Source organism: Rhipicephalus microplus, chromosome X (assembly GCF_043290135.1).
Source record: "Rhipicephalus microplus isolate Deutch F79 chromosome X, USDA_Rmic, whole genome shotgun sequence".
Lineage (NCBI taxonomy): Eukaryota > Metazoa > Arthropoda > Arachnida > Ixodida > Ixodidae > Rhipicephalus > Rhipicephalus microplus.
Genome location: NC_134710.1, coordinates 226,093,650 through 226,117,656, shown reverse-complemented (window position 1 = coordinate 226,117,656; position 24,007 = coordinate 226,093,650). Strand labels below are relative to the sequence as shown.

The following is a 24,007-nucleotide window of genomic DNA, read 5'->3' as shown; positions in this document are numbered from 1 at the left end:
ACGTCTCAATACCACCATATGATTATGAGAGACGCCGTAGTGGAGGGCTCCGGAAATTTTGACCACCTGGGGTTCTTTAACGTACACCCAAATCTGAGTACACAGGCCTACAACATTTCCGCCTCCATCGAAAATGCAGCCGCCACAGCCGGGATTTGACCCCGTGACCTGCAGGTCAGCAGCTGAGTACTTTAGCCACTAGACCACCGTGGCAGGGCAGAATTGATGTGTATCTTGTTTTTATGCAACTACTCAATGCAACAGATATATTTTAGAACAAACATTTGTAAGAAATGAATGCAAGTGCAACGTATTTCAAGTTTATGAAAAGTAGATATTATGGCAAAGAATGATATAATGTTCAATACATGCAGTCATTCTTCTTACCTTTTGCTCGTTCAATTAGTACAGCTGCTCTTTTGAAATCAATGCCTTTGGTGCCCAAATGCCACTACCACAATAATGAGGATGGCATCAATCACTTCTCTCATCATCCCTGACCAGCCATGACTAGTTTTGCAAGCCCACTGTACTTTGGCAAAGCCATAAACAAGTGACCATTATATCAAATGAGGCTACAAGCAATTTTGAAAGTAGTGGAATGTCACAGAAACCAATCTGGCAAAGGTCTGACTAGATGAGCCCAGTTTATTACTGGCACTTATTAAAAGCACACAAATGCATGGGCAAGACAGACTCATCCATAGAGCTTTTTGTAAATAGCAAGAAAAGTAATTGTTTATTTAACAATGCTACACTCAAAGCAGAATGTATACTCATGTTTTTTAGATGAAAGACAGGCATCGGGGAAAAGAAGTTAGACCCAAGGCCAGTCTTATGCCACCAAGTACCATGGGTGAACTTCAGTAGTGGTGCTACCCCTCTTTACTTTCTACGCTCATATCAACTAGATGAGACTGTCACGAAGTTTGCCCTATGTCTTGATGCCCCCCCCAATCTATGAAAATAGTATTTTATACTAACAAGCTAGAAGCACACATACACATACTGGTTGGTCGAGTTATTTATCGGTTTTAATGTTCCAAGGTAACTCTGACTACGACAGGGATCATACTGGATGGCTTCGGCTATTTGTACCACCTGCAGTTCTTTGACCCGCACTGTCATTCCGCGAGTCTACCATAACCCTGGTCAAAAAAAAAAAAAAAAATGAAGATGCAAACTTACGTTCACAGAATGATTGTCGGTACCAACAGCAGTAGATTTGAACTTCAGTTTATCTAAACTTTATACGGTTGTAAGTGCCCACCAGTTCTGCTTTGTGTACCATCTGATGGAATTGCTAGCTAAAGAATGCCTCCCCCAGGAAAGTCTGAACTGTAGTTCCGAAATTGGATTGAGTAATATGTGGGGTTTAACGCCCCAAAACCACCATATGATATTGAGGGATGCCGTAGTGGAGGACTCCGGAAATTTCGACCACCTAGCGTTTTTTAACGTGCACCCAAATCTGAGCACACGGCCAACAACATTTCCGCCTCCATCGGAAATGCAGCTGCCGCAGCCGGGATTCGATCCCGCAACCTACCGGTCAGCAGCCGAATACCTTCGCCACTAGACGACAGCGGTGGGGCTTCCAAAATTGGAGTCACGTGAAGTCATGCATATATGTGACAAGTCTTTTCTGTGCAATCGAATTATTCATCTGATAAGGCAACTACCAGTAGAGTAGAAATGTGCATAGCAGCGAATGCCAATGGGTAAACTTTGTGCAGGCATTGGGACATCCAAAGTTGAATGCTGACACCTCGCAAAACGTTAAACTGAACAAAGGGACAAGAGTAGAATGCTGAAGAGCTTATAGGATAACGATGCACCTAATGTCAGATGTCTCCAGATATTGCACAAAACCCTGCAGCTAACTTCTGATACACTGATGATGATATATGTTGTTTAATGGCGCAAGGGCCATTGATAGCCAAAGAGCGCCAGGAAATGATATCAGATGAGAGCAATAGTTACGTTAAATGGCTGTAAAAGGGCCTAAGATTCTGCGCTCTAAAGGTGCGTAAGACATATATTTATTAAAATCATGAAAGTGAAGTGAAGCATGCCTGGTGAGAATGAGTCTTTAGTTATGATAACACCATAGAATAGGAGTGTTATATTAGCACCGATACCTCGCTGGCGCCCTTGGTCCCAAGGGCTGGGAGACAGGTGCTCTTTGTATGCAGCATCCACAGCAGCAGCCTCCTTTCAGAGGCCGTGCTACCGATCACTTGAGTAGATAACATGGAAAGTATTTACTTCCTTTAAGAATGCATTCAATGCATTATATTTAAAAAGAGGTTCGCGACCAATAAACATAGCTGGGTGAAGGGGTATGTGTTCCTTGTACGCTAGTGGAAAATGTTTTTTCCTGTAAGCCTCTAGCTCAGAGCATTCAAGGAGTATGTGAAGTACGGTATGTGGACGGCCACATCTGTGACAGCTGGGTGGGTCACCACCGGACAAAAGGTGTGTGTGCGTGCTGTGTGTGTGTCCTATTCTAAGCCGACAGAGACTGACCTCTGTACGGCGTGTTTTCGACGTGGGCGGCCAGTTACCGAGGTATGGTTTAATCAAGTGTAACTTGTTATGAGTTTGTTGATCCTATAACTTCTGCCAGTAAGCCCCGAGCTTTTTCCGTATGTTTGGTTTTAGGTGCATTAAAGGGACAGCAACTGAAGAGTTGGCAGAGCTTCCGTTAATTGACCTGGCGAGCTGGTCAGCCAACACATTTCCTTCAATCTCGCGATGTCCTGGCACCCAGCACACGACGATATGTTGCTTGGAAGTATAGGCCGCGCAGAGTATTGAATAGAGGGATATAATTATGGGGTTTCTGTGTTTTTTAAGATTTTTCAACGCTTTTACGACACTCAGGGAGTCTGTGTATATAACTACCCTTGGCGTATTCAATTCTTTGATGTGTTTAACGACTACCGATAACGCGTAAGCCTCCGCTGTAAAAATGCTTGTGCTGGTGGACAGAACGCCGGCATCCGAGAAGGATGGGCCGATCGCCGCATAGGACACGCCAGTATGGGACTTCGATGCATAAGTATAATATTCTAGACAGTCATATTTATGTTGCAGCTCTAAGAAATACATCCGAATGTGTATGGGGGAGGCATGCTTTGTGACAGCTACGAAAGATGTGTCACAGTCTATAACCTGCCACTGCCATGGCGGGAGCTGCAGAGCGCGGGGGCCGAGTTGGTATTCAAGCAGTGGGACATCTGTTTCTTCAGCTAGGTCTCTGACACGCAGCGAGAAAGGGCGTGCCATTGCGGGTCGATTGTAAAAAAAGTTGAGAGCTGGACAGGTCATTGATGGTGAAATATGCAGGTTGCTCACTGTTCGCATTTACTTTAAGGAAATATATGAAGGAAGAATATGTTCTCTGCAGATGGAGCGACCACTCGTCCGATTCTACATAAAGGCTTTCAACTGGGCTTGTTCTAAAGGCGCCTGTGGACAGGCGGATGCCTTGATGAACAGGGTCCAACATTTTCAGAGCGCTTGGCGTGGCAGAGTGATAGACTATTGCCCCATACTCAAGACGTGAGCGTATAAGGCTTCTATACAGATTCATGAGGCACTTTCTGTCGCTGCCCCACGTTGTTCGTGACAGCACCTTCAGGATATTCATTGTTTTCGAGCATTTATTTTTAAGATGTTTTATGTGCGGGACAAAGGTTAACTTCGCATCTAAAATTATACCTAAGAACTTATGTTCTGTGTTTACGGGTAGACGTTCACCCTTAACGACCAGTTCAGGATCAGGGTGCAAGCCTCTTTTTCGTGAAAAAAGGACACAGGTGCTTTTCTGTGGGTTCAGTTTGAACCCGTTTTCATCAGCCCATTTGGATACCTTGTTAAGGGCGAGCTGAACCTGTCGCTCACAGATCCCAAGAGAACACGATTGAAAACCTATCTGCACATCGTCGACATATGTTGAATAAAAGATATTACGTGGAATGTACAGACGGAGAGAATTCATTTTTATAATAAAGAGCGTACAGCTGAGCACCCCACCCTGTGGCACTCCGGTTTCCTGTACAAATGTTCGGGACAGAACATTGCTCACTCTAACGCGGAAGGTACGATCAGACAGATAGCTTTCAATGACACTGAACATATTACCGTGTATACCTATGTGTGAGAGGTCTCTCAATATTCCAAACCTCCACGTGGTATCGTAGGCCTTCATGTCGAGGAACACAGATAAGAAAAACTGATTATGAACAAAAGCCTCACGTATGTGTGCCTCAATACGTATAAGATGGTCGGTGGTAGATCGGCCCTCTCTAAACCCGCACTGGTATGAGTCGAGCAATTTGTTTGTTTCTAAGTAGTGGAGTAAGCGGCAATTAATCATTTTTTCAAATAGTTTGCAGAGGCAGCTTGTTAACGCTATGGGTCTATAACTTGATACAGTAGAGGGATCCTTTCCTTGCTTCAAAATTGGAATTATGACAGCCTCCTTCCAGGAGGAGGGGATCACACCTGAAAACCATATGCGATTATAAAGAGAGAGGAGGGTTTCTTTAGTTTCGGAGGGTAGTTCCTTCAGCATCGCGTACATTACGTCGTCAGAACCTGGGGTAGACGTATTACAGCAGCTGAGTGCTGTTCGCAGTTCTGCTAAGCGGAATGGTGCATTATATGCCTCATTTCTTGCGGATTTTCTTTCTGACTTTTGTTTTTCTATTTGTGCCTTGTAATTCTGGAAGGATTCGGAGTAGTTTGAGGAGCTCGATATATGTTCGAAATGTGTGCCAAGAAAGTTGGCTTGATCCTCCAAGCTTTCCCCGAGGCTATTCACAAGTGGAAGGGAATACGTTTGTTGGCCCTTAATTTTCTTTACCTTTTTCCACACTTTTCCCTCATCTGTGTACGAGTTTACACTCGATATAAACTTTGTCCAGCTCTCTCGTCTAGCTTGTCGACGCGTTCTCCTTGCCTGCGATTTGACCCGCTTGAAATTTTCCAGGTTTTCTGCTGTAGGGGAATCGCGAAGCAACACCCATGCTTTGTTCTGAGTGGTCCGTGCTTTCCTGCATGCGTCGTTCCACCATGGGACTCGCCGTTTAGAAGACATGCCGCTCGTTTTGGCAATACATTTAGATGCGGCATCAAGTATAAAAGCTGTAAAATACGTGACAGCGTCATCTATGGTCAGGGCAGACAGCTCAGTCCATGTCATGTGAGTGAGAGTTCTATACCCTTCCCAATCAGCTGAGTCAATCTTCCATCGAGCAACCTGCGGGGGTAGTTGATCTTTGTTCGGCGCTCTCAGGATGATTGGGAAGTGGTCACTCCCATAAGGGTTTTTAAAAACGTTCCACTTAAAAGCAGGTAAAAGGGACGGTGATGAAATGCTAAGATCTATAGAGGAGTACGTGTTGTTTGCAAGGCTAAAATACGTAGGCTCCTTTATATTTAAAAGACATAAACTAGAAGAGAAGAGGAGCTGCTCAATGAGACGTCCTCGCGCATCACAGTGGGCATCGCCCCACAGGACATTGTGTGCATTAAAATCACCTAGAACTAGAAACGGCTCTGGGAGTTCATCTATTAATGATTCTAGATCACGTCTGTGTAGCTGTTGATGCAGTGGTATGTACACAGAACATATGGTAATGAGTTTGTTAAAAAGTACAGCTCGAATGGCCACTGCTTCAAGGGCCGTTTGGAGCTTCAAATGCTGGCATGCTATACTACGATCCGCTATAATGGCTACACCGCCAGATGGTACGACGGCATCCTCCCGGTCTTTCCGGAAAATAATATATTGTCGTAGAAAGTCCTTTAAGTGCGTTTCTTGCACACATAGCATTTTCGCGTTAAACTTACTCAGAAGTTCTTGGACGTCATCTAAATTTCTAAGTATTCCCCTTACGTTCCACTGTATGATTTTGTCCATAGTGGAAAAAAAGGGAAAAAGTGCTGTGTGCAGAGAAGACGGAGATTAGCTCATTTTACAGGGCTTTTGTCAGGCCCTGTAATCGGCGTTCTGTCCTTTTTGGGTGGTCGAGAGAAGCTCGCCGCTCCTTCGGCGCTTCCTGCGCCGTTTGGCTTGAACTGGTGTCCATAGTCTCTTGCGAGGCACTGGACGCCCGCTCTAAAGAGCGATCTGTGCGTCGCTTAGACTTCGCCTCGATCGACGAAGTCTTTGTCCCCACCGAGCTGGGGGTCGGTGAAGCCCCCTTAGCCTCGCGATTGCCCTGGCTGCTGCCAGAGCTTGTAGAGGTCACTGGTGTGGACAGGCTGAATGTGAGCAGGGCAGCGCTGGCTGCTCCCGGCGTAGGGGCTTGTGGCATTGGCCTCGGTACACTAGGCGCGCTCCGGGCAACTGCCAAGGGCCTTTGTGGTGCCGCCCCTCGTTGCACCACTTCGGCAAAAGGTGTTTTTAGTGCCAATGATAACGAGACCCGTTGTCTTGCTTCCCTGAATGTGATATTTTTCTTAACTTTTATAGTTATTATTTCTTTTTCTCTTTTCTAGGCTGGGCATGCTCTGGAGTATGCGGGGTGACTACCTTCGCAGTTAGCACAGAGGACCTCGTCATGACTACATTCATCAGCACTGTGGCCGGTTGTGCCACACTTAGCACACATCAGCTGTCCTCGGCAGCTCTGGGATGCATGACCAAATCGCTGGCATTTGAAGCAACGCCTCGGGTTAGGAATGAAGGGTCGGACATGGAGTTTTACATAGCCAGTTTCGAGAGTTGAAGGTGAGTATCAAGTGCTTTGTTGCTATTTCATTGTTGTTAAGTCTAATTTTAATGCGCTGGACATGTATTACACCTTGGTCCTTCCATCCATCAAAGAGCTCTTCTTCAGTCAGTGTCATCAAATCTTCGTCCGATACCACGCCCTTCACTGTATTTATGGTACGGTGTGCGCTCACAGAGACGGGGATGTTACCAAAGGCTACGAGGTGCGAGAGTTTATTGTACTGTTCCTTGTCTTTTAATTCGAGAAGCAGATCTCCACTTGCCATCTTCGTGGCCTTATAACCGGTTCCAATGGTCTCTCTCAAGCACTTGGCCACAAGGAAGGGTGAGACTGCTCTGGCTTTTGTAGATGATTGTTCGAAGAGGAGGACATGGTATTTTGGGAAAGTTTCTCTGTTTTTGGGCCAAAGTAGTAAAGTTGCGTCGGTGCGTACCCTTTTCGAAGCACGATCAGTTAAAGAGGGGGTTGAGGATCCCATGAGAAAATGTGTATTTTTCAGTAACGGCGCCTACCACCCACCACAGAGTCCAGCGAGGGGACGTGGCAGAGCATGTGGGCATGTCTGCGCAACGCCAGCAGTACGCAGTTACTATAACCCAATATGGTTTACCCTAGTTTGGATAGCCACACAAGGTTAACCCTTGCCGCCAGGAAAAATCGGAAGTAAATGGAAGAGAGAAGAAGACAGGATAGATTTAAAGACGAGAAAAGACTAAGATGTAGGAAGAGAGAGATAGGAAAAAGCGACTGCCGATTTCTCCTGGGTGGGTCAGCCCAGGGGTGCCGTCTACGTGAAGCCGGGACCAAAGGGGTGTGTTGCCGCCACTGGGGGGCCTTAAAGGTCCAATCACCCAGCATTGGCTTAACCCCCAGGATCCCCTTTTCCCCGGACACGGCAAAGCCACGCACGGCTAGGCGTGGGAGAGAGTCAAAACTCCCCCGTTAGCTCGGGTCCGTGGTGTCGCTACACACCAAATGCCTACTTGCGCAGGCGCCCCTGCGGGTAACTTCTGATACACTGGCTGTGAGGGTCCCTTATGCATGGCATCAGTGGGCATGGACTCCTCCCATGTCCAGTGGACACATGTCATTAGTTTTCCATTTATGATAGAATGTGAATTTAAAAAATGTTTTTCTGTCAACTTTTTCAGCAGGCAGCCAATACAGATGTACTATATATCCTCATGGATGTTGTAAACCATGTCTGAACTGTCATGCATAATTATATCTGCTTGTAATGATTAGTATATTCAAAGTTACTTTAAATATTTAAAATTAAGAGTTATCTCTGAAGCATAATTGCTAACTTTGCATCAATAAAACAAAAACCTCTTTAATAAGCACCTTACTTAAATGTACCAATGATTATGGAAAGTAGTTGCAACATATCTCGAAATGATAATCATAGGGCCTAATGTATTTGCTAACCACATAAGACTTGGAAGCTCCAATATTTTTATCAAATGATACTACCTAGGGCCTTTCTTTCTTTGGTGTATTTAAGATGTTTAGAGCATCCTATTTGAAAAAAATTTTCTCAAAATTCTTTAAGAGTGACCATAAAGTAAATAAATTACATAGATATACAAGCATTGTTTATTAATGAATAATCAAAAATAAGAATGAGAAAACTATTTGACCAAAACGTATTCTCATCAGAATAAACATGTCTCACAAGCTTGATAAACATACACACCTGATCACTGTCCCCCTTGTACCAGTCACAATTGTAGTGACGAGCTCACTTGTGGGAAGATATTCCCCAGTCAGATTCTTAATTTCAATTTGTAAGCGATTTCTAGCCTCAGTGACTGTCATTCAATGAATCTGATTCCACTTTGGCATTTGGGAACTAGTCTGAATCGAAGAAACCGCCTTTTGAGGCACATGCAGCAGAAAAATCTACACAAATTCCCATGTTGCCACAGCATTGTATGTGACCGCATGCCAGAAAACTCTTTGGTTCTGCGCCTGTTACTGAATCAAAACGAGTTGGAACCTGCTTCCAGTGACCATTTACAATATCACCAATGAGAGGCTACCCTTTTTTTTGTTATTCTGGGAACTTACACCAACAGTCAAGTCAAATTGACGAGCTTTGTGCAATAAGAATTCTGTGCTTGCCTGGTTCGTATTAGTGCCATCAAGTGGCTCCATCTATCAGCCTCTGACAGTTGAATGCAAAGTATTCAGACAAAATAAAAATCTTTAATGTCACCTTTGCAGGTTTTAGCGAGCATGCGAAGCACTTTACAGAATGCCAGCAAGTTTGGTTAGCTTGGCAACACACTGAGAAAAACAAGTATATATGGGTTCACAGCTGATGCTCTCTAAGACTCCACGGTGCAGGGATGCTATGGGTCACCGCTCACTGCACGTTACTCTAATGTGGCATGACGTCACTGAAGCTTTTGTTACACTTCGTACACAGAAGCGTCAGTGTCAGTCCGGTAAGTGATGGTTCTCGATTGTAAGAATGAACATTTAGGCACACTTTGGAAGCCAATTAAAATACTTTTTCAGCACAAACATTTCATGCAGATTGTCTTGGCACAGAAAGGAAGCATACAGCAGGCTCTTTATAGCCTAAAAACTCGGTGTCTTAATCCCTTTAAGAAAGCCTTCAATACTGTATCCCACTTAGCCATTACATACCAACTCTACAGCTTGCCAAATCTGCCACTATATTGATGCAGGTTCCTCAGAAATCAAACAATCTTGCCCCATGAATAGCCTGAAGCTTCCGAACAGGATCACTCCGGCGACGATTTGTAGCAGCGCCGTAGGATGGCGGGATATCTTCTGGGATGATTTCATTACGGCCAATGATGGTGCGGACACTGCAGAACAGCGCACTGATGAGGGCATTGTGAATGAAGCGCGAGGCAAAAGCGATTTGGAGGAATCTGATGATGATGATAAAATTTTGGATCCAGTGGCTACAAGTGTACTTATAGTAATTGGCTACATTAACAGCCTCAGGCAGCTGTATATGCCAAAGGCCTCGGCAATGAGTATACGGCCCCTTTAAGTAAACTTGAGATTATTATTGCTTCTACTCTTCGAAGCATGTGCATTACGAACTTTTTGCGAAAAAAAAATTTGTTTTCACGTGTAACTGTTTTAAAGCTGTGTTTCATTTACTATGAACTTCAGGATACAATGAATGGATGCCGCTTCAAACTCAGGTTCATTATAAGAGAGCTCAACATCATCATTAACAACTCTAGGACTGCTATTCAAAACTTCGGTAGTGGCTACATAACGAACACCATGCATTCTTTTCTTGTTGCTTACCCATCACAAAATGGCATTCTTATCTGGACACCAGCGCATAATGGACTCAAAGTAAATTAAATGGCTTGTATAGCGACTCATGGAGTCACGGACAGAGCGACTGCAAATGTGGACCAATTTCTAGGGCTTAATAACTTCTCACAATACATAGAAAGAAAAATTTGTCACTTTTCATAAAATTTGCATGCATTGCAGCCACATACGCCGAGCATATCCACCTCTCTTGACCTAGCAAATGCTAGAAAGAAAGATACGTAGCTCATTACGACTTGCACTTCTCTTAAGCTGTGAACTTGGCACTGTTCTACCCTGCCAGATGCCCAAGGCTCAAGTTCCACAACCTCCAACTAGCAAATTCTGCATATCATGTGAAAGTGCCCTATGAACCCCCTCCTATTATCTCAGTAACATTGAACCACTAATTAGCAGTGAGCTGTGAAAGATTGCTTAAAACTAATATTGCAGTTGCCTTACTTGTAACATATTCATATTTACAAAATTAGCCCGAAGACACAGGGACAAAGAATAGCAACACAAGGACCTCTTGCATTGCTCTTATTTGTCCATGTGTTTGCACAAATATTGTGCAGGCCGCCTTATACAGCTCCAATTGAACTCTTCCAAGACAAAGCCTTAAGTTGGGCTGTGGAAGTAGCGGAAGCCTACCATGCCTGGCAGACTCACATCATGATGCATGAGGTGGACACAAGTGCCTGCTGGGTCCGGAGCATATAAACCTCCTTCCCTCTCAACCAGCCCTTCTGTTTCTTAGAAAGGGAAATAAAGTTACTCACTGCTAACAACCCTATCACTTCAAACATTTTCAGCTATCTGCTTGGCAGTGTGCGTGAGGTAGTGCTGATGTATGCGTACTGCACACTTTTAAAAAGCAACAACCTAAGTGCACCATACCACAGTTTTCAATTATGTCCTTGTGCAAGACTACTTCCACATGTGTGCCATTTTTTAGAAACAAAAACAGCCACCTGTTGCTAAGTTGGATCAACAAGGTACACAACAAGGTTTTAATTGTACTCAGCCATGAACATCATGGGTGCAAAGACACCTCGCTGCACTGATGCATCTACAAATCTACAACTTTAGTGTGAAGTAAGCAATTATAGAATTAACAGCAACTGGCAGAGCAGTCAGCAGCCAAGTGGAATGAGCGTGAGCACTAAATATAAAAACTGTCGTCTTCATTCTTATAGTGACATTTATATTTCTCACTGCAAGTGGATTACTTCAGTGAAAAGTTATTGTCCTTTATAAAGCATGTGGCTAAAGTGGCATATCTTAGGAGATCTGCTTCACGAAGTACTAAATGCCATGTAATTGATGCACCTTGATTTAACGGCAGTAAACTGAAATTCAGGGTTAACTTCAGGTGAGGTGCTTGGCCCTCCAGCTTTGCATGCAACCCAATAGATGAAGCTTGATATTTCAAAAATAAAAGCCCATAATATCTGCTTGACCATTATTTCTTTATTAGATTTAGATTTTTAATGCATAAACAGCACCATATTTTTTACCGATGCAGGCGCCGTCGCAGCTGAGCGCAAAGCCACAGTTGATAAAGCGGAAAGATAATTCAATGAAGGCTTGCTGTGTCTCTTTTTCCAAACTTATTCATTGCACAGAGCATCATGTCAATGGCACTTTTCTGGGAAAGTGTTTCTTCTCCACAAGCACAAGCAGAAGCAAATTGAAATTTTTTAACAAGGGAGCTGTTTAAGCTGCATTTCCCACCATGAGGTGTTTGCAAAAACTGCATCTAGCTATAACATCACTACGTGTTGCCTAACACCACCTGGCCTAGGTTTGCCAAGTGCACCGCCTAGCAACGTTTGTGAGGAGAAAAGTAGGAGAAGAAAAAATAAAACAAATTAAAATTTCTTGCCAGCCAGTATTTGAACCTGGCTACCCATGGCCCGAAGGACAGTATCTGAACCACTCGGCTATTCACGCATGCCCGCAGAAAAGCAATTTAGTATACGAACCATATGAATGACTGTTTCGCTATGGGAGAGAGAATGAGAAAAAGATGTAGAAAGAAATAAAAAGAGAAAGAAAGAGAAACCAAGTGAAAAAACAAAAGCACAAAAAGAGAAAGAAATAGAGAGAGAAAGAGTAAAAAAACATAGCATAACCATGTGTGGTATGGTATAGCAAGAAGGTGGGAAAGAGAACTGAGGGTGAGGAGTAAGGAGCAGTAAAAGACGAAGGGTAAAATATAACATAGCCATATACACTTCCATATAGCAAGGTAGGAAAGGAAAGTTAATGAGAGGGGTAAAAGGAGGACGAGGAAGGCAGAGGGTAAAGCATTCAGTTTCATACAATAACCTAGAAAGGAAACTGGCACTGCAATTATTGTACCCCATGGGAATGATGAGAAGCACAGGCTTCGCATTGAATAGCTACAGAAACTGTCTACAGATCTGTTTCTCCAATTGCAGTTTTGTTCTTCACACTGCGTGGGTAGTGGGATGCGGTGCAAAGAACTCAAGCAGTGCCTTTGTTGTTCAGAGAGGCTCAAGACCACTGGTTCTCTTGGTTTGTTGCAATGTTGCAGTTTTATAAGTTGTTTTTTAACAGTTTTAGCAAAGCGCCGTGCACTCACCATTGCATACAGAAGTAGCGTCCCATGCCAGTGAAAGATAATGCATAGAGTTCATGTCTTTATATAAGCACGTCCTGCCAAACTCGTTCAAATCGACTGCAAAATGATGGCAAAGCTAAGTAGATGCACCATCACGCTCCTCTGACTTGTACTTACAAGAAAACAAGAGAGGTGTTAAGGGCAGGCCACTTGGACAGACACACCTGGCATCACACCAGACGATACGTAAAGTGCTTCTCACTCAATACAGTAGTTATTTCTATGACTAGATAAAGTGCCTTTTCCAGAAAAAAACAACAGAGTTTGCTTTCAAGTGCTGTAAAAGATAATTCTTTGGTCCTGATGCCAAACATGGAACTCAATGACAGAGCATTGCATACCCTGGCAGTTGAATCTGTCCAGGTCTCACTTCCATTTCACAGTCACGAAAACTTTTTGCAATAAATTTTGCGAATAAGAAAAATGAAAGTTTCAATTGTTTTTAACATGCTACCACAGCTTTACACTCGGAAAACAAGCATCGCGAATCTGAAGAATGAAAGCCATCAAAAGCAGATTTGAAGCCTGTACTTCCCATCATTCCCATGGCTGTACAAGCACCACTGAAGAAGCTTGCATAGACACTAGCACCAGATTCCCCTCCAAGTATTATAGCATAAAACTCTATGGGATAAAGTGTAGCATAGCTATGTATGCCACAGTATAGCAAGGGGTTTGAAAGGGAATCTCTGATGTGAGGATGAGAGGAAAGGAATAGAAGATGAAAAGACCACCAGCTCCACTGTTTCCCTAGTCTTCGCATTAGTAGTGTTTAGCTGCCTACCCCCCTTTTTATTACCAGCATAGTTGCTTGGGGGTACCCATGTCCATGGAAGGTTTCTCGTCACCTTGTAGAGCCACGTGACTCCACAGGTTGCCCACTGGGTCATGTGGCCTTGCAGTGAGGTGAGAGTGACGCTAATAGGAAAGGGATGTGCCTTGCCTGGAGAGGCTAGAGAGAGTCTCGCTAAGAGGGGAAAAAGCGAGGAGCATCGTTTTACGCTCGCTCAGATGGCGAGAAGGTGTAACTACACCTCGCCAAACTTTCCTGGCAAGTTAGGTTCATGGACAGCAGAAGCAGTTGTAATGCTGTGGTGTTCTAGCACAGCTGTGATATTGATACATGTTTCGGGCGAGTAGTTAGGTGTAATGGGCCACAGCCATACTGGAATGCTATGCCAGCGTTACAATAAGAACGTGAATGAGAATGTCCCCATGCAGAATCTGTGTGGTTTATCCTGAAGAACAACTGAACCCTTAGTGTAAACTACCGAAACTTAAGGACAACATGTAATGCCCGATGCAAGAGGCAATTCACATGCAAAACTACCGAAACTTAAGGACAACATGTAATGCCCGATGCAAGAGGCATTCACGTGCAAAGCTAAAATAGAGCACTAGCCCTACCACTACATAGCTTGACAAATAATAAAGAATAATATCACAGTATATAAATACTTGGAAAAAGCTTGTTAAACATAAAAACACAATGGCCTGATGAAAGGGGGCATCAGTCTTGCTGTTTTGATGGCATTCATAAAGTAGAGCCGGCTCAATTTTTTTCCTTCATTTCCCCTGCAATACTTCCTGACAGAACAACTAAACAAATGGCTGTAGTGCATGAAGACCTCATTACGATGTGCACAGTGAATATCATTTTTAAAGGACTTACCTGTTGCGTCCCCAAACAAAGACCGTGCCCGATGGTGTCAGGCCAACACTGTGAGTTGCCCCACAGGCCACTTGGGCAAGAGGCACGCCTACCAAGTGGGACACTCGACGTGGCAGTCGTTCATTTCCTGTTGAGTCCCTGCCAAGGCCAAGCTGTCCAGAGCCATTTCCACCCCAGCTGAACAGCTCACCATTGTTAGCCAAGGCAAGGCAGTGCACTGTACCACATGCAATCTGCACAATGTGCAAGGTAGCCAGCTTCTTGATCACCTTGGGCCGCAATCGACTCTCCTCCTCAGTTCCACAGCCCAGCTGCCCATTTTGATTGCATCCCCATGAAAACACTTGACCAGCATCACTAAGAGCCAGTGAGTGTGCCTCCCCACATGCTACTGCTCGTATCTCATGTGCTGAAAGGACAGCCACTTGTTCTGCATAAAACATATAAGTGCAGGCACATCAGCCCAAACATTCAAAAAACAATCCACAAGTCATAAAACTGCTTTGCAAACAAAGATTCTAAGACAAAGAGAATACTTATTTAGTTATTTATTTATTTATTTATTTATTTATTTATAAACACTGCAATCCTGAGTGAGGGATTACAGCTGTGTGGGAAATACAATCATAAGTATAGCAAGGCAAATATCAATCCAAACATGAGCATAAATATGAAAGTATGGTACAATTCACAGAATACTTGAGTAGAAAGAAAATCAAACAAGAAAACTCTTATGCAATACAAGTAAAAAGAACAATAACAACCATGAAGACAACATACAATTCAAGATATATATATATTACACAATTAAACATGATGCAAACATTTCAAGGGTTGGCTGTAGAACAACAAGATTGGTTAGGTTGTTCCAGTCAGTGACCGTCCTCAAAAAAAATGAATACTTGAAACAGTTATTTTGAGACTGAAAGGGTGTGATGGAGACGTCATAGTGCTGCCTTGTCGAATACCCAGAAAAGAAAGATAGTAGCTGGCCATGGTAAACGTCATGGTATATAAAAAAAGAGACTAAGAAAATATAACAGACAGTCTACACATGAGCAACATAACTTTAAACTGTTCTTGTCTATTATACCCTACCATTTTCCCGCACACAAACAAAAGTCATAGTCAAATCCCTTCATAAAAATTGTTCCCCTTCAATTTTGTTAGTTTGAACAAATGCACTCACATGATTCAGTCTCCTGTACAATTAATACAGGTGAGTTGTTTGAGCCTGAGCAACAATTAATACAGGTGAGAATGCTTTGTTCGGATAAGCTAGACACAAGACTAGTCAATTTTTTATTTATTTAATTTCATTTATCCCCCTCCCCTCCCCTGAGGCATCCCATGTGGTCGCCATGTGTTGGAACATAGCCACGGAACAAATTTTTGTATGTTGATTCTGTATTTCAGAATGAATGTACAAATTAAAGTCATTCTGGAAGTCAGTATCGATAAGTTTCTCGAATCCCGACGCGAAATAAACTTCAGAAACGATCCATATATTAAATATGGCAAATTCTTTTTTTTTTTTTTTTTTTTTTGAAATGGCAGCATTAGGTGACACCTATGTTCAACTTGCATCTACCACTCTTCCTCCTTCCCCCACCCCATTCTTTCTGCAACATTCGCTGCCGAGCCCTTGTAGGAATAAATTTCGTGATTACGGCCCGCAAGCTGATGCGAGTTTTAGACCCCTTCACTATACACTAGTGCTCACACTTCGTGAATGTTGTGCTAAAAATGGCAACATGACCTGAATAGCGATATTTTGTGTGACTTGTTTTTCTTTGCACAAAAACAAGGTGCATATTTTGATTTTCTTTATGAAAGATAATATAATAATTTAAGGGGTTTCATTCGCTAAAACTACCATATGGCTATGAGATGCACTTTAGTTAAGGGCTTTAGAATTTCAAACCCCTGGGGTTCTTAAGTGCTTTTAACATGAACTGACATCACACAGTACACTGTCCTCTGGCATTTCAGCAACATCTAAATGCAGCCTTAGTAGATGTTATCAAGCCCACGTCTCTCAGTGAAAAATAAAAGTTAGATCTTCATTGTTTTTTTATTTTCTGACCTGAGGTATCCTAAGAGACACCTCTGCATGTGTCCTTTCAGATTGCCACAGAATGCCTTGAGCCATGCATGCAATGCAAAGCGCTCACATGTACCCGAAGGCCTGATTTAGGCCTTTAAGTAATCTGACCGGATTCTGACCAAGACCTGTGGCTTTAAGTCCAAGCCCACCTAAAAAGACTTCAGACAGCCCATCCAGGCTCTCCAAACCCGGGCGTTCGAGTCGGCCCGGGCTTATGCAGCGCTCAAGTGAAGACTGTACATTTTTTACTTGACAGACGTTTTCCCTAGATCGCCCCTTCAAGAAAACTGTCAATCTCATTTCTCCAATTGGGCATTTATCGCCATACACCACCACAAAGGCTTCTTTCCTTCATGCCATCCTTCCCTGTGTAGCATGCAGCACGCTCCTCGAGACAGAAGGAAGAAAAGTGCTTGAAACGTGCGACAAATTCCCATAACTCCTCTTTTCTTGATGCATTATAAAAATTTTGCGCAGTCAATTCATGAACCAATAAAGTAATTTCATGATTACTAGAAAAAGTGTGTCAGGGCCCCTTTAAACACAAGAAAAATTCTCAAGCGATACAGCAAGTATGTTACCACAAAAAACAAAAATTGGCCTTATATATGCATGTTTAACTGCAAATCTCGTCTAAAGACAATAGACTTGCATGCGGAGAGAGTGAACAAAACGTTTAATTGATGTTCTGCACAAGAAAATCGGTGAATTGCCCTCTGGAAGCGCTACGTTAGAGAGCCTCGATCCGTGCAGCGAAGGCGAACGAGCGCATCGAGGCACATTAGACACAAGCGCCATCTGGCAGTTATCTTCAAAAACGAAGGAAGGCGTGAACGCCAGCAAAGAAACCTGCGCGCCTGTCTCGGAGCCGATAAGGAGTAGAACACAAAGTGACGGGCAGGTGCCACCACCGTGTCGTCTTAGCAAAACATTGGAAACACTTTCTTTTTTGAGCATCGCGTTGCACTGTCAGCACAGCTTGATAAATGTTACTGTCCTTAGAATTACTTGTGTGTGCCTTCTCTAGTATAAAGGCACACATATAAAACACCGAAGTGTTGTTATGGTGCCTCAGATATTTGGAATAATTGCTTTTTAATTGACAATCGCACAAGTATGAATGCTGAAGCTTGAGCACTATTGGTGGTCGCTGCGGATGGGGTTAGTCGTTTGAGGTATTGTTTGGTGCCTTTAGGGGGATCATTACCGCGGCCAAACAGACAAATGTACACAGACCAACAGACTACAGACCGACAGACTGAAATTTTGGCGTCGAAGGTCCCTAAGAAAGAAAAATGAACTGGTTGTCTTGCAATGCCCTCTGCAGTGTAACAAAAAGCACTTGGCCTTAAAGTGTAAGAATATTATAAATTTTGCATAACTGAACTTGGTGAAATAAACTAATTAAGCCCAATACAAAGAATATTGAGCACCACATGACAGCAAACTACATGTTGGATTCACTCTTGTGGAGAACCACTTTTAAAAAATATTTGGTTCTAGTTACACAAAACACCCTTTACATGTTATTTATTTATTTATTTATTTATTTATATATATATATAATGAGATATAACAGACAGTAATGCCAAGGAATGTACAGGGGAAGTTATTAACATTAATGGAATGTAAATAAGAAGAAAGAAAAGTGGATGAAAAAATTACCAACTGTAAGCAGGAATCGAACCTACGACCTTCGAACATTCCTTGGCATTACTGTCTGTTATATCTCATTATTATTGTGTTAAAAACACGGAAAAACGAGCCCTTAGGTATACACTTCTTTCCCTTATATATATATATATATATATATATATATATATATATATATATATATATATATATATATATATATATATATATATATATATATATATATATATATATATATATATATATAACTTCGAGAATAGTGCAGTATAGGAAACAAAACAATAATTTATTTATTTAATCCTAACAGTTTCGGCTGGTGAACCAGTTTTCTTCGGGGGAACTAAGCATAATGATACTAGTTCCCGTAGCAGAGAGCCACCCTCACAGTTTGGAGAGCTCCAAAACGAAAAAAAAAAGAAAAAAAAGAAAAAAAAGGAAAATGAAAAGACAAAAGAAAAAAAAAAACGAGACAAATGGGCGAGACAGACAAGAAGAAGAAGAAGAAAGGAGCGACGGAGGGCCGCCAGAAGCGGGCGGGTAATCCACGCATTGTTACTAGGGGTAGATAAGATGCGCCACCAGCGGAGTAGACCAAGGAAAAGGGAAAAAGTGAAACATATTGCCGCTTACTCGCATCCCACACATGGATCGAGTTAAAGTTCACGTGGTTCGGCAGCTGGCCCGCGGCGTTGGGCCAGACAAACACACACACACAACATACGACCCGCTCCAGCTCTAGGAAAACATTGGCCATGATGCAAAGCTTATGTGCCCTCTCCCCCCATCTGCCCTCTCCTGCAGAAAAGTGTATAACCATTCATACTCAAAATAAATGCATGGATATTCTTTAAGGAATGAACAAACAAAAACATAAACAAAAGAATAAAAAGTACTTAAAAATAAAAAATAAAATGTAATAATACTAACACGCGCCGTTGATGCATGTAGCATCGAATTCGTTTATTTTCACGTGCTATATTGATCATCCTATGTGTGCGACTTCACGTTTGTACAAATAAATTGAGTAATTCACTTTCTGTGTTTCATGAAACTTCACGGAGGCACGTCAGTCACCCAGGGCTCTGGTTGATTCCGTAGGTAAGTGATCTCAATTTCTTTATGAAGTGTGACTCCCGCTGTTCGCACTCTCGTGTGTTCTGGAAGTTGGATTGTAGGAGTATGACACTTACGCGTTCGAAAGAGTGACCAGGGAGGTTGATATGTTTGGAGAGCGGCAAATCGGGGAGGCCCTTTACGTGTGCCCTGTGGTTGTTGAAGCGCAAATAGAACGCGGTTTCCGCGTGTCCAATATATTCCTGTTTGCACGCCTCACAGCGAATTTTGTGTACCACATTGGCCGAGTCACAGTTAAGGTCATATTTAATTTTGTACACAAAGTCTGAACAGGAGGCTTCGGCCGTATCTGTGGTCACTATGTGTGTGTACATCCTGTAGCGAGGTTTCCCACACGGTCTACAGCCCTGATAGGGGTCGGATTTGTGTGTTTTCGCACTGACCAGTAAGTCTCTCAGGTTTTTATTTCTTCAGTAAACCACCTTGGGCGGAGTCTGAAAAAACGGCAGAGAGGCGACTTTAAAATACTCTGCCAGCAATCTTCCCACAACGTATACAAATCAAACTGTAACCTCTCGTCAATCTCCCCAAAATAGCACCGATATCACGAATGTGGTTAACCTTTCCAGCAAATCTTTGACACCTGCGCAAACAAAGCTGCTATCAAAAGGTCTAACCTTCTGCCCCGCCTCTGGCAAAATTGATGAGTTTAAACTTTACCAAGATTTGGACAACTTTCCCAGAACCTTGCGTCTAAAAGAATATTTTCATGATCGAAGCAGCATGCAACAAAATAACTTTTCAGATAAATCTTGGACTCCAGGTGAACAACGAGACAAATATCTAGACATGTACATTTCAGCCATCCAAAGTGATATAATCAAGGAATATGAAAAGCCCCGACTCGTTCACAACAATCTGTCCAAGCGGGAGGCTTTGCGCACTTTAAGTGACAGCCAGAGCATCATTATCAAACCAGCAGATTAGGGTGGTGCTGTGGTTGTACTTGACAGGACTGACTACATCAAAGAAGGGCTTCGCCAACTGACAGATGAAAATTTCTATAAAGAACTCCCTTGTGATTTGACAGAGAAGTATGAAAGTACTATTAAGGCCTCACTAATATCATTACATAAGAGTGGTAAGATAATGTATCCTATGCTTAAAATGATGTCATCTAGCAACTCGTCTCCTTGGTGCTTCTATTTACTACCCAAAATTCACAAGATTAACAATCCCGGCCGACCTATGGTTTCCAGCAACGGTACTGCTATTGAATCTCTAGTTTCATTGACTCTCTCATTAAGCACATCCCACAATCATTCCCATCACACATTAAACATACCAGCCACTTCCTTCGAGAAATCTCAAAACTTGTAGTGCCTCTAGAATGCTATTTGGTCACCATGGATGTCTCATCACTGCACACAAACATTCCCCACACCGAAGGAATCATCGCCACAATTGCCGCCTATGGAAAAAGTAAATCGACGAGTGAGTTCGACGAAAGCGCTTCAGAGGTGCTCCTAAATCTTGTAAAGTGGACTCCCATTAAACGAAACTCGGTTAAATGGAAAAGCTGCATGAACAAACTATCTAAGCTTATTTGGTTGGTCTCCTATATATTTAAGGATAAAAGTTTTCGGTTAATCGGAACATTTTTTTCGCTTACATCAGTTAAATGAAACTAAAATGGGCAAAATCCATTAACGATGCAAGTGGCCATGGCAGTCTAGCAACCATGAAACAAATGCCAGAGCTAGCCTAGCCAAACCAATCCAGTGATTGCACATGTCCTCGCACGCCGAGCAGCAATCGACGTCTCGTCGTGAACTTGAGGACAGCCTTGAGGAACCTGTCGCTGAAGTTCAAGAAGAGAACCTGTGCTAATGTGGTGATGAGATGGGTGTGTGATTTGTGAACTCATTTCAGTGGCTCATAGTGCTGCAAGAGATGCTGTAATCCTGTTGCAGCGCTACATTGGACACGATGGTGGCACAGAGTTCTTGCCCAGCCTTTCAGCAATGAACTCCTACTGTGTGAGAAAGTGCTTGAACAAGGCCAAGCAAATTGTTATCACCTCCTTTTTTCCAATTCGGCAAGATTAATAACATTTTTCTTTCTAATCAACTATAGTAGTATTCTGTACTTCAAAATGTTTTTGTTCATTCAGCCACAGTTGGTGTTTTTGAAATAAAGTCATATTTCACTCATTTTGTGGGCTTCGCTTAAATGAAACTTTGCATAAGTGGAACAAATTTTTTTTGCCCCTTCAAGTTCCGTTTAAGAGGAGTCCACTGTACTTAAACATAATAACTAATAACCCCATCACTGCAAAACAGGTGTTCCTTACTCTCAAGCCCACAGATACAGAAGAATTTTCTCTGAAATTATGCAATTTCACACCCACGCACAGGAATTGAGAGCAGCCTTCTTGCGTCAAAAAGTACCCCGAAAAAATGATTGACAATGCAATTGAGCGTGCTCGCTCTTTGGACCGAGAATCAACAATGGGAGAAAAAGGTGGAAATAAAGATATAACTTAGGGGCAAATTTAATACTCATATACTTCGCCGCCGCCCCTCGGGTGAATTCTATACTAAGCCGCCACTTCAACATACTTAAACAGAGTAGTCGCCTCTCTCTGCCGTTTTTCAGACTCCGTCCAAGGTGGTTTACTGAAGAAATAAAAACCTGAGAGACTTACTGGTCAGTGCGGAAAACACACAAATCCGACCCCTATCAGGGCTGTAGACCGTGTGGGAAACCTCGCTACAGGGTGTAACACACACATAGTGACCACAGATACGGCCGAAGCCTCCTGTTCAGACTTTGTGTACAAAATTAAAGATGACCTTAACTGTGACTCGGCCAATGTCGTACACAAAATTCACTGTGAAGTGTGCAAACAGGAATATATTAGACACACGGAAACCGCGTTCTATTTGCGCTTCAACAACCACAGGGCACACGTAAAGGGCCGCCCCAGTTTGCCGTTCTCCAAGCATATCAACCTCCCTGGTCACTCTTTCGAACGCGTAAATACTCCTACAATCCAACTTCCAGAACACACGAGAGTGCGAACAGCGGGAGTCACACTTCATAAAGAAATTGAGATCACTTACCTACGGAATCAACGAGAACCCTGGCGACTGACGTGCCTCCGTGAAGTTTCATGAAACACAAAAGTGAATTACTCAATTTATTTGTACAAACGTGAAGTCGTACACATAGGATGATCAATATAGCACGTGAAAATAAACGAATTCGATGCTACATGCATCAACGGCGCGTGTTAGTATTATTACATTTTATTTTTTATCTTTAAGTACTTTTTATTCTTTTGTTTATGTTTTTGTTTGTTCATTCCTTAAAGAATATCCATGCATTTATTTTGAATATGAATGGTTATACACTTTTCTGCAAGAGAGGGCAGATGGGGGAGAGGGCACATTAGCTTTGCATCGTGGCCAATGTTTTCCTAAAGCTGGAGCGGGTCGAATGTTTGTTTTTGTGGGGGGGGGGGGGGGGGCCAATGCCGCGGGCCAGCCGCCGAACCACGTGAACTTTAACTTGATCCATGTGTAGGATGCGAGTAAGCGGCAATATGTTTCACTTTTTCCCTTTTCCTTGGTCTACTCCGCTGGTGGCGCATCTTATCTACCCCTAGTAACAATGCCCTGGATTACCCGCCCGCTTCCGGTGGCTCTCCGTCGCTCCTTTCTTCTTCTTCTTCTTCTTCTTCTTTGTCTCGCCCATTTGTCTCGTTTTTTTTTTTTTCTTTTGTCTTTTCGTTTTTCTTTTCTTTTTTTCGTTTTGGAGGTCTCCAAACTGTGAGGGTGGCCCTCTGCTACGAGAACTTGTATCATTTCGCTTAGATCCTCCGAAGAAGGCTGGTCCACCAGCCGAAACTGTTAGGATTAAATAAATAAATTGTTGTTTTGTTTCCTATATTGCACTACTATCGAAGTCTATAACTTATATTACAGTAGCCAGAAGAAACTCTAATCATCTATTTCTCGTGCACGCGTGTGCGTGCGTGGCGTGCTGTGTGTGTGCGCGTGCCATCAAAACCCATTTATAACAAACAATATGCAGTGCAGACCACCTATAACTGCTAATAGTGCAGGAAAGGTTACAGCATGGTCTTTTTAGACTCCAGTTTACACTCTAGTTTACGCCCCATGTATACACATACCACTTGTTGTGCAATCCCCCAAGATAAAAGACCAGTTATAATGTTGTTGCCTGAAAATCTTTGTAACAAATGTGGTAGCAAGGGTGCTTCTCAAAGGAGATGTGCTGGGTGTGCCGCTGAAGAGCGAGCAATGAGGCTATTACGGAGGGGACGCAGAGTGAATGAACAAGAGGCGGAAGGAGGGGAAAAAAAACATGGCAGCACTGCGCAGGCTCAATGAGTGAGGGATAAGGGTAGTTATGATAACGGAGAAAGCTTTGCACAGGTGCCAGCGAGAATGGCTACAGCTGTGTGCGCTCCACATGACACATGCGATCCCGTTCTCATTGAGTGCGCTTTGGGCTTCCTCAGGGGTGTAACAGAATGCACGAGTTTGGAAGCAGTCGTGGTAGCAGGCAAAAGTGCTTTTTGTAGCAGGCTTGGAGCAACCAAAGGGGCTTTTTTTTGAGTAAGTTTAGAGCAGTAAGAACATTCAGAGCAGGTGCAGCCCCGTTCAATACTACACTTTTCAAACACTCAGCTAAATTGTGCAATACCCTCATTATTGTGATAGAGATTACACATATACACTCCCAGGGCGTTTCTACTGTTGCCA

At 42.9% G+C, this 24,007-nt stretch overlaps 1 protein-coding gene across 2 annotated transcripts in view; it reads right to left on the bottom strand.

Annotated features, from left to right (window-relative positions):
- The window catches only part of Herc4 (HECT and RLD domain containing E3 ubiquitin ligase 4), a 206,327-nt gene that overhangs the window by 156,337 nt on the left and 25,983 nt on the right, over positions 1-24,007 (bottom strand). For both annotated transcript variants that reach the window (XM_037435637.2, XM_037435639.2), the window contains exon 5: positions 14,381-14,810. In XM_037435637.2, the coding sequence (XP_037291534.1) occupies positions 14,381-14,810 (430 nt within the window). The remainder of the gene's footprint in view (positions 1-14,380; positions 14,811-24,007) is intronic.